Below are 13,213 nucleotides of genomic sequence, written 5' to 3' on the forward strand. Positions count from 1 at the left end.
CAAACTCAAAGACAAATGATAAAGCACCTGTACATGAGCACCTTTTAGATAACTTGTGGAATAACATAATTAAGGTCAAGTTTAACACGCAGACAAAACTGCAATTATCCTATTCAATGACCCAATGCCAAATAGCTGCACCTAAACAGGCAGTTATTCATCCAAAAACCAACTTCATTTTTCCAAACACGCAAAACATTAATGTTCTATTCTTCAATGTGCTGCAAATAAATGTATATCTTTGTATGAAAACTGAACATGCCAAAAGACAGAGGGGTGCACATCAGGTCTGGTGACGGATACTGCTGCGCTGGTTAAAGGTTGGAAATGAATGACTGTGAGTGAGACAAGAGTTGTCTACAATATCATCACTGTTCAAAGGTTGGAAATGAACGTTGGAAGGGAGACTACAGTTGCAATCAATATCACTGTGTTTAAAGGTTTCCATAGAGCCTCATGCGTTATCAGTGAAAAACACGTCCAGAGGCAGCAGAGGGCAAAAATAAGCATCTTCAAAGAGCTTTCTGTGCCTGCTAACAGCATTGTCAGATGCCCTTTTCAAAACTCCCCAGTTCACAGCTCACTTTCCAACCTTTCCATCACTGTATACCATCGAATTTTAGAGATGCTGATTAAGTTGAAAATAGTTTCAATAATCTTATGAATACTTTTTTTTAACTACCTGTGCTTTTAATGATTTTGACATGGTGTACTATGTAACATTTGGTTTTGGTGAGTTCACTACAGAACAAAACCTGACTGAGAATAGCAAACGCTGCATTGGGTGCTGGCTTGTCTTTAATGGAAACCATCACTAACATGCCGTAATGCACAATGCTGAGCACAGCAGTAACAGCAGGCCGAGCACGGGCACTCGACGGTGCCAAGTATAACCCGCCCACACTGCAGGTATGATATTCAGCAACAATCACAAACTAAAACAGGTAAGAGTAATGGTACAATTTGGTTGCCATTTCTGATCCTCCTCACAGCCTGAAGCTTCCAATATATTTTACTGCTCCTTTGTGGATAGCTCTGACCAATGAAAACAAGTCTTTCCCTGGTCAACAAGTTCAATTGTTTTCTCCATCTCAAACAGCTGCTTCCCTTCTTCCATCAATACAGCACCAATGATGTCAATAGTCCTCTTCACATAGCAAGGAAGCCAGCTTTGCACACTGTCCTGTTGAAAGTGTATTATTAACTTTTGAAAATTTTGTTTCCTTTGCTTCTAGTATTTAGTGTCAAGCTAGGCTAAATATACCCCAGACATATCTTCATACTGTACGTACTGCACAGATACAAAATTGATATTAATCTTCTTTGACTGGAGATATTAAACAAGCATATTTCCCAAAATGTCAGTACTCCTTTGATAGGCATTTCTGGTAAGTGCTTTTTTCTTCAGATGCATCTTATTTTTATCTCACCTGAAGAAACAGTAGAAACGAGTCTTATTCTTTGCAAGAAGGGCCATGGCAGAGCAGAGAAATTATCTCCATCTCCATTTCTTATTCATGGCCATTATCTCACACTCCAAAAATAGTGCTCTGATCCTCTCTGCTCTGTTCTCACAGGGAGGAATCAAGTGTAAAGTGGAATCCGGCTCACACAGAGAACAGCAAATAAAGGTGACTACACATAAGGGGGGGGGGTAATTGTCATTGCATGCTTACGCAGGCATTTGAGTAAACTTGTTCTAATAAATAAACTAGTTTGGGCTACACTGCAGTTGGCATAAGCTCAGCCACAAAGACAAACTGACTACATGGTGACTCCACGATGAAAGAATGGAGCTTTACCACACGTCTCTTCCAGGAACTGTAATTCCACACACCCATGGTATTCTGCATTATTCAGTGGAACACAGAGGTAGTGAAGCAAAGGCAGTTTTACAGATGTTAACCATTAAGGATGTAACGATGCATTGTGAATCGGTTAAAAATCAATTAAAACGTGTAAAGATTACAACCGGTTGAGATTTTTTTTTAAATCAATCGCGATGCAACAACCTAGGTCGTGACGCTAGTTAACATACAGCAGGTAACGTTAGCCTACCGTTAGCTATTAACGTTAGCTGGCTTAAACACGGTTAAAATGCTGACAGCTAAACGGTGTAAAGTGTGACTGTATTTCACTGGAAAGGATTCCAACACCGGGACGTACAACAGTCTGCAACTAAAGACAGAGAGGAGACTAGCTGCACTTTGAGACAGCATGGACATTGTCGGATAAACAACAGTGAAGGGAGTGTTGCATTTGGGTCCGGCATCGTAAACTTGTGTTGCGTTCAATGTTGTTGTAAAATCCCCTTCTGCCATCTAATGTTTCTTATTTTTGTTGTTTAACAGCAAATGACTGGTGAAAAAAGTTGTTATAAATAATTGCTATTACATTTTAAATAAATAATTTAAATGTAACCATATGGCCTTTGCAAACAAGCATTTCTTTAATCTTTTTATTTATTTGTTGTTATTTAAGATGAAATGCTATTTCAGTTGCACTTTTAAAAAGGACATCTGCTGTTTTTCACAGTTTATATAAATAAAAGGGAAATTTCATTCTGTAAATAAAAAATAAAAAATTTAAATTAAACAAATCGCAAGAAAATCGTATTGTGAACTTAAAATCGTTAATCTAAATCATGAGTTGCATTCAATGTGCTGCTGACATGAAGCCAGTGTTAATGAAGGACTTCATTTTCCAGTTCAGGTGGACTGAGCTTCTGCACTATAGCATTGCAGTTTAAAGTATTTTGAATTCAGCTGGCTCTGGACAAGATAAGAACCACCCTTGCCTGAGGGTAGGCCTAATTAAAAAAACATAAGGGGGGGGGGCACCCGGGTAGCTCACCTGGTGGATTGCACCAATATGTGGTTTATTCCTCGACGCAGAGGCCCAGGGTTTGAATCCAACCAGCGGCACTTGTCTTCCCCCTCTCTCCCCCTTTCATATCTGACCTGTCCTATCAATTAAAGGCAGAAAAGCCCCAACAAATTATCTTAAAAACCCATAAGGGTCAATTTTAGAAAACAGAAACAAATAAAAGCATTTTTTTTTCTTGCACAACTATATGGAATTCCTTGACCGATGTCATGTAAAGGCTATAGTAAACGTAGCATGTACAGCTTAAGGAGCAATTACTTTTATTTGATGTACATGCTTTTGTAATTTTATGAGGAAAAAATAAAACAAAGCTGACAGACAACCCACAGCTTATTAATCAACTGAAATCTATTTTAAGCCAAACATTTACCAGAATACATGGTAAAAGGAGCAAGCTATCAGCAATGTACAGCCCTGACAACAATTACCTTTGCTTATTGTTGCCAACTGCACAGCCTTAGTGAATGATGCAATTTTCAAGGTGAAGTCTCACAACTTACCATTTATGAAAACACCCTCAAGGACATACAGGCTTTCTGGAATTTGAAGCACTTTCTGCAGTTTTACTTTTCTGTTATTATGTTTGAATGGTTTGTTAAACTACCAAATAAAATAGGCATGCCAGAAGGGATAGTATTTTGAAGCATTAGTATCACAGCACATTATGCTGAACTGTGTCTGCCCACTGTGGTATTATCATTAATTCTGCAGAATTATTCAAACTATAAAATTATTCAATATTTGTACCATAACATGCTGGCAAAAGCCAACAATGAAGTGCTCGCTGAGTTGAGTTTGCACACATTTAATGTAGCCTAATGTAACAACAAATGTGCATCTTTGCAAAATACCATAACAAGATGCATTAGCTGCTCTGGTAACTGCACTAGTTATTGTTATTTATACCAGTAACAACATATTTTATTAAAACAATGCGAACATTGGCAGTGTAATTTGCTGGTGGAAATATGAAGCAGTGTATGTCAGCACGTAGCACAGATTGGCACAACAACGAGAAGTGATCAGCAATGAGCCTTTAGCATGTGCACACACGTTTGAGATATTCTTGTAAACCTCAAGGGAGTTGCTTCCGTCACAGATCCAATTTGAAGTAAAAAAAAAAAAGTGTTTTCATCATTGGATACTGATTTGACACATTAAAGTGGACTGAACACCAAATGACTACATTTTGTTAATTAAGTAGAAGATGTTAAAAAAAACACCATCATGAGAACTAACTGATGTATAATATAGGTTCTTGCTAAATAACAGATTGCAAGCTACTTTGGCATGCTACTTAGGCCATATAAATACCTGAAAACACTAATTACCCACTAACCCAAAGAAGTACACAGTTCATAAAAGGGGAGATGCTTGTGTGCCTACAAGTTTTCCAAAGACTGTCTGGATGATTACTTGCTCATTCTTTAAAAATGTCAGACCCACTTTTCAGGGAAAAGTTAATATCCAAATATTTAATGTGTGAAAGACAATGAACTACAGCTTGTATTGGTACTGGTTAATCTGGGACAGTCTAGAGCATAATTTCCATTATATGCTAAAATGTGATATAGGAACACAAACAAAAACGTTTGAACTGTAATAATGCTCCTGCTAGTTTAATGCAATACATTCTTAATATGCTGCAAAATTAAAATAATTAAAACAACAAAAGTAAAAGGACATCCACATCGAAATAATTTACTGGTTTTGATTTTCTCCAGGGAGGAGATTTTCGGAACGAACACCAGTTACGCTAACAGAGGTGTAACGCTAACAGAGGTGTAACGTTACAAACGGCCGCTGTTCTGACTCGGATGCCTGGGTCAATTTCCCAACGGTTCAGTAAACTGCCGTTAGTGTCCTTAGCACCGGAGTTAAGTGCTGACTGGGTTTGGATTGCTGTAATGATAGTGGCTGGCTGCTAGCTGGCTGGGGGCTGACTGTGGATGTGTCCCCGGGGCTGTTGTCAGCTCTCATCCCGACTGAAGCCTTGCAGCGCCGGGAGAGTGAGGCAGACAGACAGCGGTGTGCTAGCTGGCTAAATTACCATTAGATTAGTCGTCTATCTATACAGTTAACGTTACTGATGAATTTGTGGGTTAGCCCAGAGTTGTTAACCATGGTCAAAACAATCATACTAAAAATAACTGAGCGTGTTGAATCTGTAATGTAATCTTATGTTACCCACCAAGAATTAGCTAACGTTATAGACCAAGCATTAGCATTAGCTACTTGTCAACCAGCACCTTTATAATAAGCACCAAAGCACTTTTCCTCTTCGGTCCCCCTACAGGTTGGAAGCTGAATTGTCCATTACCGTTACCATTACCATTATTCTTATGTCTCATTCGAACTACAGATCCACTACCCAATCTGGCCAACTTGGAAACATTATTTTAAGGTGCAAAAGAATCTTTGGTGTTGGATTGATCGATATTGAAATCAATCAATATAAATAAATAAGGTCTATGTTGTATTACTGTGTTGGAAAGTGGCATGTAATCATTGACAAAACGATGCCATGTGGCAGAAAAAATGTTGTATTACGTTTACTGAGTAAATCGTGGGTTTAGTGTATCGTTACAGCCCTAGTGCTTGTAAATTGTGGATGCGGCTGGTGTAAATGTCAAACTTGCTGGTTTGACATTATTAGATTTAGATTACTGACCAACAAATATTTAATGCTGTGCACACACACAAACTTAAATGAACATATGAAAACCAAAACAGCTGACGTTAGAGCTGGTTGACCTTGAGTGACTAAGTGAGAGCTCTCTAGTATTTCAAGCTGTCCCTATTTCATTCTGGCTGCCTATGTGCTTCACCATCTATAGAAGTCAAAGCCCACTGGCCAGCATCCCAGGAACTATTTTAAGCAACCCTTCACTCCTAGCCTCAGCAACACTGTTCCCTCAAAGTATGCTTTGCATACTCCTGTCTGCAATGTGGTACAAACTACAGAGGAAACACATTTTTACAAAGCATTTTTCATCTATTAGGGTTTTGTAATCAAAACAAAATCTGTCCTGTGGCCGGGTTAGCACAGTTGGTAGAGCAGGCGCACTTGTATAGAGGTTTACTCCTCGACGCAGCGGCCGCGGGTTTGACTCCGACCTGCGGGGCCCTTTGCAGCATGTCATTCTCCCTCTCTCTCCCCATTCATGTCTTCATCTGTCCTATGGAAATAGGGGCCTAAAATGCCCGAAAAAATAATCTTTAAAAAAAAACAACTTTGTCCTGACTGGAGAATCAAATCAGAAAAAAAAATCTAAATATTCAGCTATAACATTACATACTGAAGTATCTACTAAAGTGAAGTCCATAATGAATATAAGGAAACTGTCCCTCAGCCTATAACAAGTATCATGGTACGTATAATTTGTTTTTTTTAAACTTATGGATAAAATTTGTCGCCAAGTCACTCATTTATCAAACATCTTTCATCTGTGTATCAAAATACACACCATGCAACACCTGTGAGAAACTGCTGGTCACCAAAGTTTAAAGAGAGTTAAAAGAGTTAAAACAGCTGCACTGTTCACATCCTCCTCTGCAAAAGTACAGCAAAGCACGAAAGTTCTATTTTGAGCAACTTCCCGAAACAAAGTGCATACTATTCGACAATATTCACAAAAATGATGAATTGAATAATGTGTGGGATGAAAAGAGAATGCAATAATTAGGTGTATTTTTCCACTGGGTCAAAGCAAGTATTGTCTTCTTACTTTAGTCAGTGAAGAAAAGCTACAGTAAATGCAAATAGAGACAGAGATCAAATCATCTATTTTCATCGATAGCATTTTTATTCCTGGCGGAGCATACTGCTGCACTTGCTTAGTGTGCAGGCAGTGAAAATTATTTAAATGCCATGCAAATGCCTTTCACTACAAACAGCTAGCACTGACCTGAATGTGGCTTATACATCCTGCTTACTTCTTCCCGGGCTCAGAAACCAAGACTTAAGATAAAATCAATCAAGATCAATTTGTACCACAAAATCCATTGACTTAATCTTGTCAAGCTGTAAGAAATTGTGACCACGAGGCTTAAAATGCAGACATTCCTAATAGTTTTTGCTTTGGACAGCGACAGCACATGTTGAAGGGTCACAACCTGCAGTTAACCCTTGTGTTGACCTCGGGTCACATTGACCCGTTTTAAATTTTTTGTTTTATATCAGAAAATATGGGATGTAAAAATAAGCGCTGAAAATGTGTAGAAGAATTTTTTTTAAATTTAAAATGTTGGAAAAAGCAAAAACAAAAAAAAGGCGTCAAAAATATCAGAAAGGTTGAAGGGAAAACAACACAAGAGTTAAGTTTCTACTACATCCGAAGTGTTAAGATCTATTGATCGAATAAAGTGCTAGGGCCGCAATATGGACCACTGTGTCCTCCCAGCAGTGGGTCACTAGCAGAGGGACAACACAATGCAGTTATCCTAACTGTATCGACGCTTGGCAAATATTGAATGTCACGGTTCATTCCTTGTGCCATAGGAAAGGTTAAAAGGTGCTCTAAGTGATGTCACGCGTTTTTTTCGGCCTATTATTTAACATATTTTGTCACATACAGCAAACCTCTCCTCACTATCCGCTAGCTGCCTGTCCCCTGAACACACTGTAAAAAAAAACGCGGTTTAGTGCGCGGAAGGGAGGGGCAGGGGACAGGATGAGGAGGAGGGAGGAGCGAGCTAGCCTCGGTTTTGTTTGACAATACTTCGAAGAAGTGACATCACCCAACATCGCTTAGAGCACCTTTAAAAGGAAGCTGTAATGATGTTGTAGCTAGTGGGTCAGTTGTGGTATGACTACGGTTAAATCAATACACCAGCTGCTAAGGTTTGAATTCAAATTATTTAACAACCATTGGTCAAGCCACTCCTACTTGCTAGCATTAACTATATCAAGCTCTGCACAAAACCTCATGTAAATTACTGGACATCATCTGAGGAGACCATTAGTGCAAAAAGGCTTACTTTATATCCTCATTATGCTGCGTTCCATTTACCTCTAAAGTAAAGCTTAGATTGGGCCCAAAAAATAAAGCCTGACCCTACCCGAGCACGGCCCGATACATTAACTGTAATTATGAGCCCGAGACCGATTTAAACCCGACATTTTTTTAATACGTGGGCCGTTATAACTGACGTTCTCAACTACAATTCGGAGTTGTTTGAACTACAGAAATCTGTTTAGAATTATCTTAATGAATAGCGCAACAAGGCCGACGCATGTAAACTGCGTTGTTTGTTTATTCAGAATGGAATAGATCGCAAATGGATCCGAATGAAGAAACGTTAAAAAAAAAAAAACAACAACGCATTTCTCTGTGAGGGCTTGCCTCGCCCTCAGGGGTATGCTTGGAGAAATAACAAAGGAGTACACTGAAGGCTGACTATCGTCTATTCTGCCATGACAAGCCTGCTTCATGTGTCTGTTCATCGTCAAAGTCCCCGTTTTTTTTTTTGCTGTCATAGGCGGTCAGCGTGCCGCACTTAATGCACTCGACAAAGCCAACACATATGTTGTCACTGCCCACAACTTTTAAAATGGTTCCATACCTCCGACTTTCCTCCAAACTTGCTCAAAGTTAATTCTCCCGTTTTTATTTTTTTCCTTTACATCTTCAAGCTCCATGTTGCACTTAAGCTACACCATACAGCACGCCCAATGTGACGCGTGCGAGTGGAGGAGACGCTGCGCATGACACATGTTGCATTTTGGAACTTTGTAGCCTACACTTGTGCAACTGTGTACCTTGTATCTCCATGGCAATGACTCTCTGTACTTCCTACTTTTTTGTAACTGGATATTATTTGTAGTATATTAAAAATATGTATGAGGATAGTGAGAAACCTGCTGCAGTTCGTTTCTAAAAGTGATGAAATGGAAAAACTTCTTATTTCTCCGATTCACTTTCTTCCAGTGGCGCTCCTCTCCTCATTCCCTCTCTAATTCGACCACTCGCTAGCGGGTGCCCGTTGAGCCTTTGTCCCAAACTCTGCCATTTCAAGCAGCTGACAGTTTGTTACTGACTTGACCGGCTGACTTCGCTATGAGTTGATTGGCTGTTGAAACAGGTGACGTCCCTTTCGTTCTAAAACCAGCCACTGGCGACTTGACATGCTGAGTTACAGGCAATACCACCAGCTGGCTTGAGTCGAGCTGAGACATAGCAGTTCACACCGCTGCAACATTTCCCTGAAACGTTCTAAAACGATTTTTCTAAAACTTTAGTAAACTTTAGTCTGAACTGGGTTTAACAGTATATTCATGTTTGGAATGGCATTAAGTAATTTCTCTCCCAACCTCTCTTATCTTAATCTAACTGCTCACACTGTATGCATGTATTAATGTCAGTCTTCAAATATTTGCCTATCCATTTTTTTCCCTATCATAACATAATCTCTGTAATTCCTCTCAACTCTTAAGGCCAGCTTCGCCCTAAATGCAAATAACACCAGAAATGTCCACAAAGTCAATTAAACTTAATCTTTTCTTATAGTTTTAAAGTCTTGCAGAACACAGTTTTCTTTCCCAGGCAGTAGGGACATGAACAATGAGTTTGTAGTCTGCTGGTAAACACAGCAGGGTCACATTTCAGAGTGTGTGGTATGTGGCCCCTAAACAGGCAGGATGTTGTGCAGTATGGGAGACATTTCCTTGTTTTGTTAGGGGAAGTACATTTTTTAACCCAACTATGGCAGTCTGGACAACAACAGAGACTGAAATTAGTTTGAATTGCACTGAACTCAAACTTGCTTTGTTAAAATAATTTGAAAAAAAATCTCTTTTTTGTACTCACCTATAGTACCGTGACTGGAGGTACGTGGAGCACACCGCTTTGGACACATGACTGGCTGAGCCAAAGTCTATCACCTTCACCCTGTAGGGTTGCCTCACTGGGTCCACCAGCATGATGTTCTCCGGCTTTAGATCTGCATGAATCAGACCCATGCTCTTCAGCTTTTTCAGAGCTGTAGCTACCTGCTGTAGCACAGGTCTGATCACTTTTAGGGGCAGCGGACTGAACTTATTCTGCTTCAGGAAATCGTACAGGTTCTGCTCAAGCATCTCAAACACCAGGCAGGTGTGGCTGCGGTGCTGGAAGCATTCAAAGGCTCGCACCAGGTTGTGCTCATCTGCATTCTCCCCACTCAGACGGGCAAGGATGCCAACTTCGATTTGACCCTGCCGTGCATATGAAGGGTGGTTCTTCAGGATCTTTACAGCCACAACCTCACCCGTGCCCCTCTTCCAGCACTTTACAACCTGGCCAAATGTGCCACGTCCCAAGAAATCCAGCACTTCATATGTATTCTTCATGGAACACAGGACTTCATGCTGTACTACCTGATAGTCCCCATCCCCTCCTCCAGTCCCTCCTGCTGCACCTACACCCTGTTTGGAGGGGCCCCCTCCAGCCCCCACAGCCGCAGTCATGGTTGCGCTCCCCACATTTGTCGTTTGCATCATGGCAGGCAACATTGACAATTCCTCCACAATCTGCATGGTGCTCCCTCGGTTATCCAGCTCCTCACTTTTACGTTTCAGCCCACATCGCTGAGAGCTGTCTGCTGAGTTCAAACCTCCACAGTTCTCTTCTCTGTCACCCTCCTCCTCTCCACCTCCCTCAGCTCCTCCACTGCAGCCCTCTCCCCTTCCCCCTCCTCCTGCCCCTGTTGCTCCACTGCTGCCCCCGCTTGCTGTGTCTGTCTGCTGCTGCTCCTTGCCCTGCAAGTGGACAATCCCTGCGTCCTGTCGCTGCTGGGCCGCAGCCGGGCCTTGTCCTCCTCCTCTTTTACAGGGCTGCTGTCTCTGTACACCACGCACCACCACTGTCTGCACAGGGTACTCTTGTCCTCCACGCACTTTCACGCCCACTGCCAAGTCTCGGTTCACAAACGAGTGGGCTTGTTTCGTTAGGTGCACAATGCCAAGGGTTCTGCTGTTCAGATAAGTCCACAGGTGTGCCCTCTCATGGTACACACAGCTGCTGGGCTCAACTTTGAGTTTCTTCACACTGCTAAAGGCACTTGTCTGGGTTTGATAAATGTGTGGTGGGTAGACCAAGACTTGTGAGGCCATACCTGCAGAGAAAGAGAATAAAGCAACAGGTTACTTAGGTCAGTCTGGATCCATTACAAACCATTTTAGCATGTTACATTACATGTTGCCATTTTTAATAAACCATACTGAATAACTGTTGAAAGGGTTGTGCAGCACATTCATACCCAACTCAAATATTAAACAGCATATAGTGCAATCACAAAAACCTATCTAGTTGTTACATCATTAGTTGAAAAACCAAAGAACAGTCAAAATTTCCCAGCGTTTTCTTGTCTTTATTTGATTAAGGCCGAGGGTGAGTTTAAGTTACAACAATGAGTTCAAAACAACTGACTTTTAATTACTCCTACTTGATGACATCACAACTAGGAGTGCACCCACTAACCTCAGTCACTCCAACCGTATAGCAAATGGATCAGGGCAAGATAACATGTTGTAGTGGAGTGCTTGAGAACACCATCACCATTCTGCCCTATCCTCTGCAAACCCACTAACACCTCCACACAGTGGATGACTAACTTCTCAAAGGTTTACCTGACCTTTTCCTGCCATTTCCATGCATCCTACTGCAGGTCTCTAGGCAACCAATAGAGAGGGAGAGAGGATAAGAGACAGACAAAGAGAGAAAAATAAAAACACAAAGCATCATCAGGCCAACATGCCCAATTACCTAAGACATGGTTATGCCGCGTTCCATTTACCTCGCAACTCGGTTTTAACGAGGTCAAAGTCGTAAACGCGCCCCCTGACCTCGGATTTACGAGCTCGGAACTCGTACAACCTCGCAGTAGCCAGAGTTCAAAATCCAACATGGCTGCCCCCTGTATCAACAGTTGTGAAAAGCTGCAGTAACAAAGTTATAAGCACTTCTGTCTTATTTGTGTCACTAAATCAGTCGTTCACACAGGCATGTTCAACTTCTATCTGTGGACATGTTGTTACGCTGTTTGCATGCACAAAAAAACGGCGTAATGCGTTGTCATCAACTGGTATTGCTAACAATAGCTAACCGGGCTAGAGCTAATGAAAACAATGAAAATCCGACGCATTCAACTCGGGTATGACGTCATTCCCAGCACCGGCTTCCGAGTTCCAAGGTAAATAGAACGCGGCATTACTTTTTCCCTCTACCACATTGTGTGTGTGTGTGTGTGTGTGTGTGTGTGTGTGTGTGTGTGTGTGTGTGTGTGTGTGTGTGTGTGTGTGTGTAAAGCACTACATGTTCATGGAGACCATCACATTTTGATGAAATATTCTCAAACTCACATTAAAAAACTGGCCCAGTGACCTTTTCCGACCCCGTCTGTGTGCCAGGAGCCTATGACCTACTTTCATTCCAGGGTAAATTCACTGAGCTACAAGCAGCTTCTCCACAAGGGTTTCAATACTTTAATCGACAGTACATTTACAGAACCACGTTTTCCTACATGAAAAACAAATTAGATTACATTGAATCAATGTTCCGAGTGCTGTGTACAAACAAGCTAGTTTTACTCATACCACAATCATTTTGAATGCCTTATATCCCCTTCATTATTCTAAAAAAAAATCTAACTAAAAAGGACAACATAAGCAAGTCAGGTTTGGGCTGTTAGTGCCCCTGTAGAGTCTGCTGAAATAAATACCCCTGAGAGAAAACACACTTGTGTTGTGATAACACTAACGCTGTGAGCAACCCCTTTGACTCTATTCTGAGCAGCTAGATAAGTTCAACCTATTCCCTTGACAGCTCTTTGCACAAAAACACCCTGTGTTACTGTTTGGTGACACTGTTTACCATCTTCTCTCTTCGAAACAATTTATCAAATTATCCCAAGCAGGGCTCAAAAGGGCAACCATTTTGGTTGTGAATGAAAACAAAATTGGATGTGCTCCACGGGGAAATTAAAATTGGCCACACTTACAAAACATTGTCCTAGCTTTCCAGTCTAGAAGGCCACCACGGTGACAAACGTTTTTATTCTATACCCGATACAGCTAAAAGGATTTGTAATGGTGTTTACAAGACTGTATGGTAAGACGGTTTTAATTATCATGTTGTTATTGTTATGGCAGCTGGCTGGGGCTTTTCAGTATGGCGTTTGCATGTTCTCCCTGTGCCAGCTTGGGTTTCCACAGTTCAGAAGGTTGGATGAATTGGAGACTCTAAATTACCTGTGGGTGTGTAAGTGAATAGCTTGCCCGTCTTTGTCTGCCTTTATTTGTTAGCCCTGAATTAGACAGAACCCCAACTCTCGCACAGTGTGTGCTGGG

The 13,213-nt window shown here is 41.2% G+C and overlaps 1 protein-coding gene across 4 annotated transcripts in view; it reads right to left on the minus strand.

Annotated features, from left to right (window-relative positions):
* The window catches only part of hipk3b (homeodomain interacting protein kinase 3b), a 43,646-nt gene that overhangs the window by 22,026 nt on the left and 8,407 nt on the right, over window positions 1–13,213 (minus strand). For all 4 annotated transcript variants that reach the window (XM_078250355.1, XM_078250336.1, XM_078250345.1 and 1 more), the window contains exon 2: window positions 9,696–10,980. In XM_078250355.1, the coding sequence (XP_078106481.1) occupies window positions 9,696–10,980 (1,285 nt within the window). The remainder of the gene's footprint in view (window positions 1–9,695; window positions 10,981–13,213) is intronic.

Source organism: Sander vitreus, chromosome 1 (genome assembly GCF_031162955.1).
Source record: "Sander vitreus isolate 19-12246 chromosome 1, sanVit1, whole genome shotgun sequence".
Lineage (NCBI taxonomy): Eukaryota > Metazoa > Chordata > Actinopteri > Perciformes > Percidae > Sander > Sander vitreus.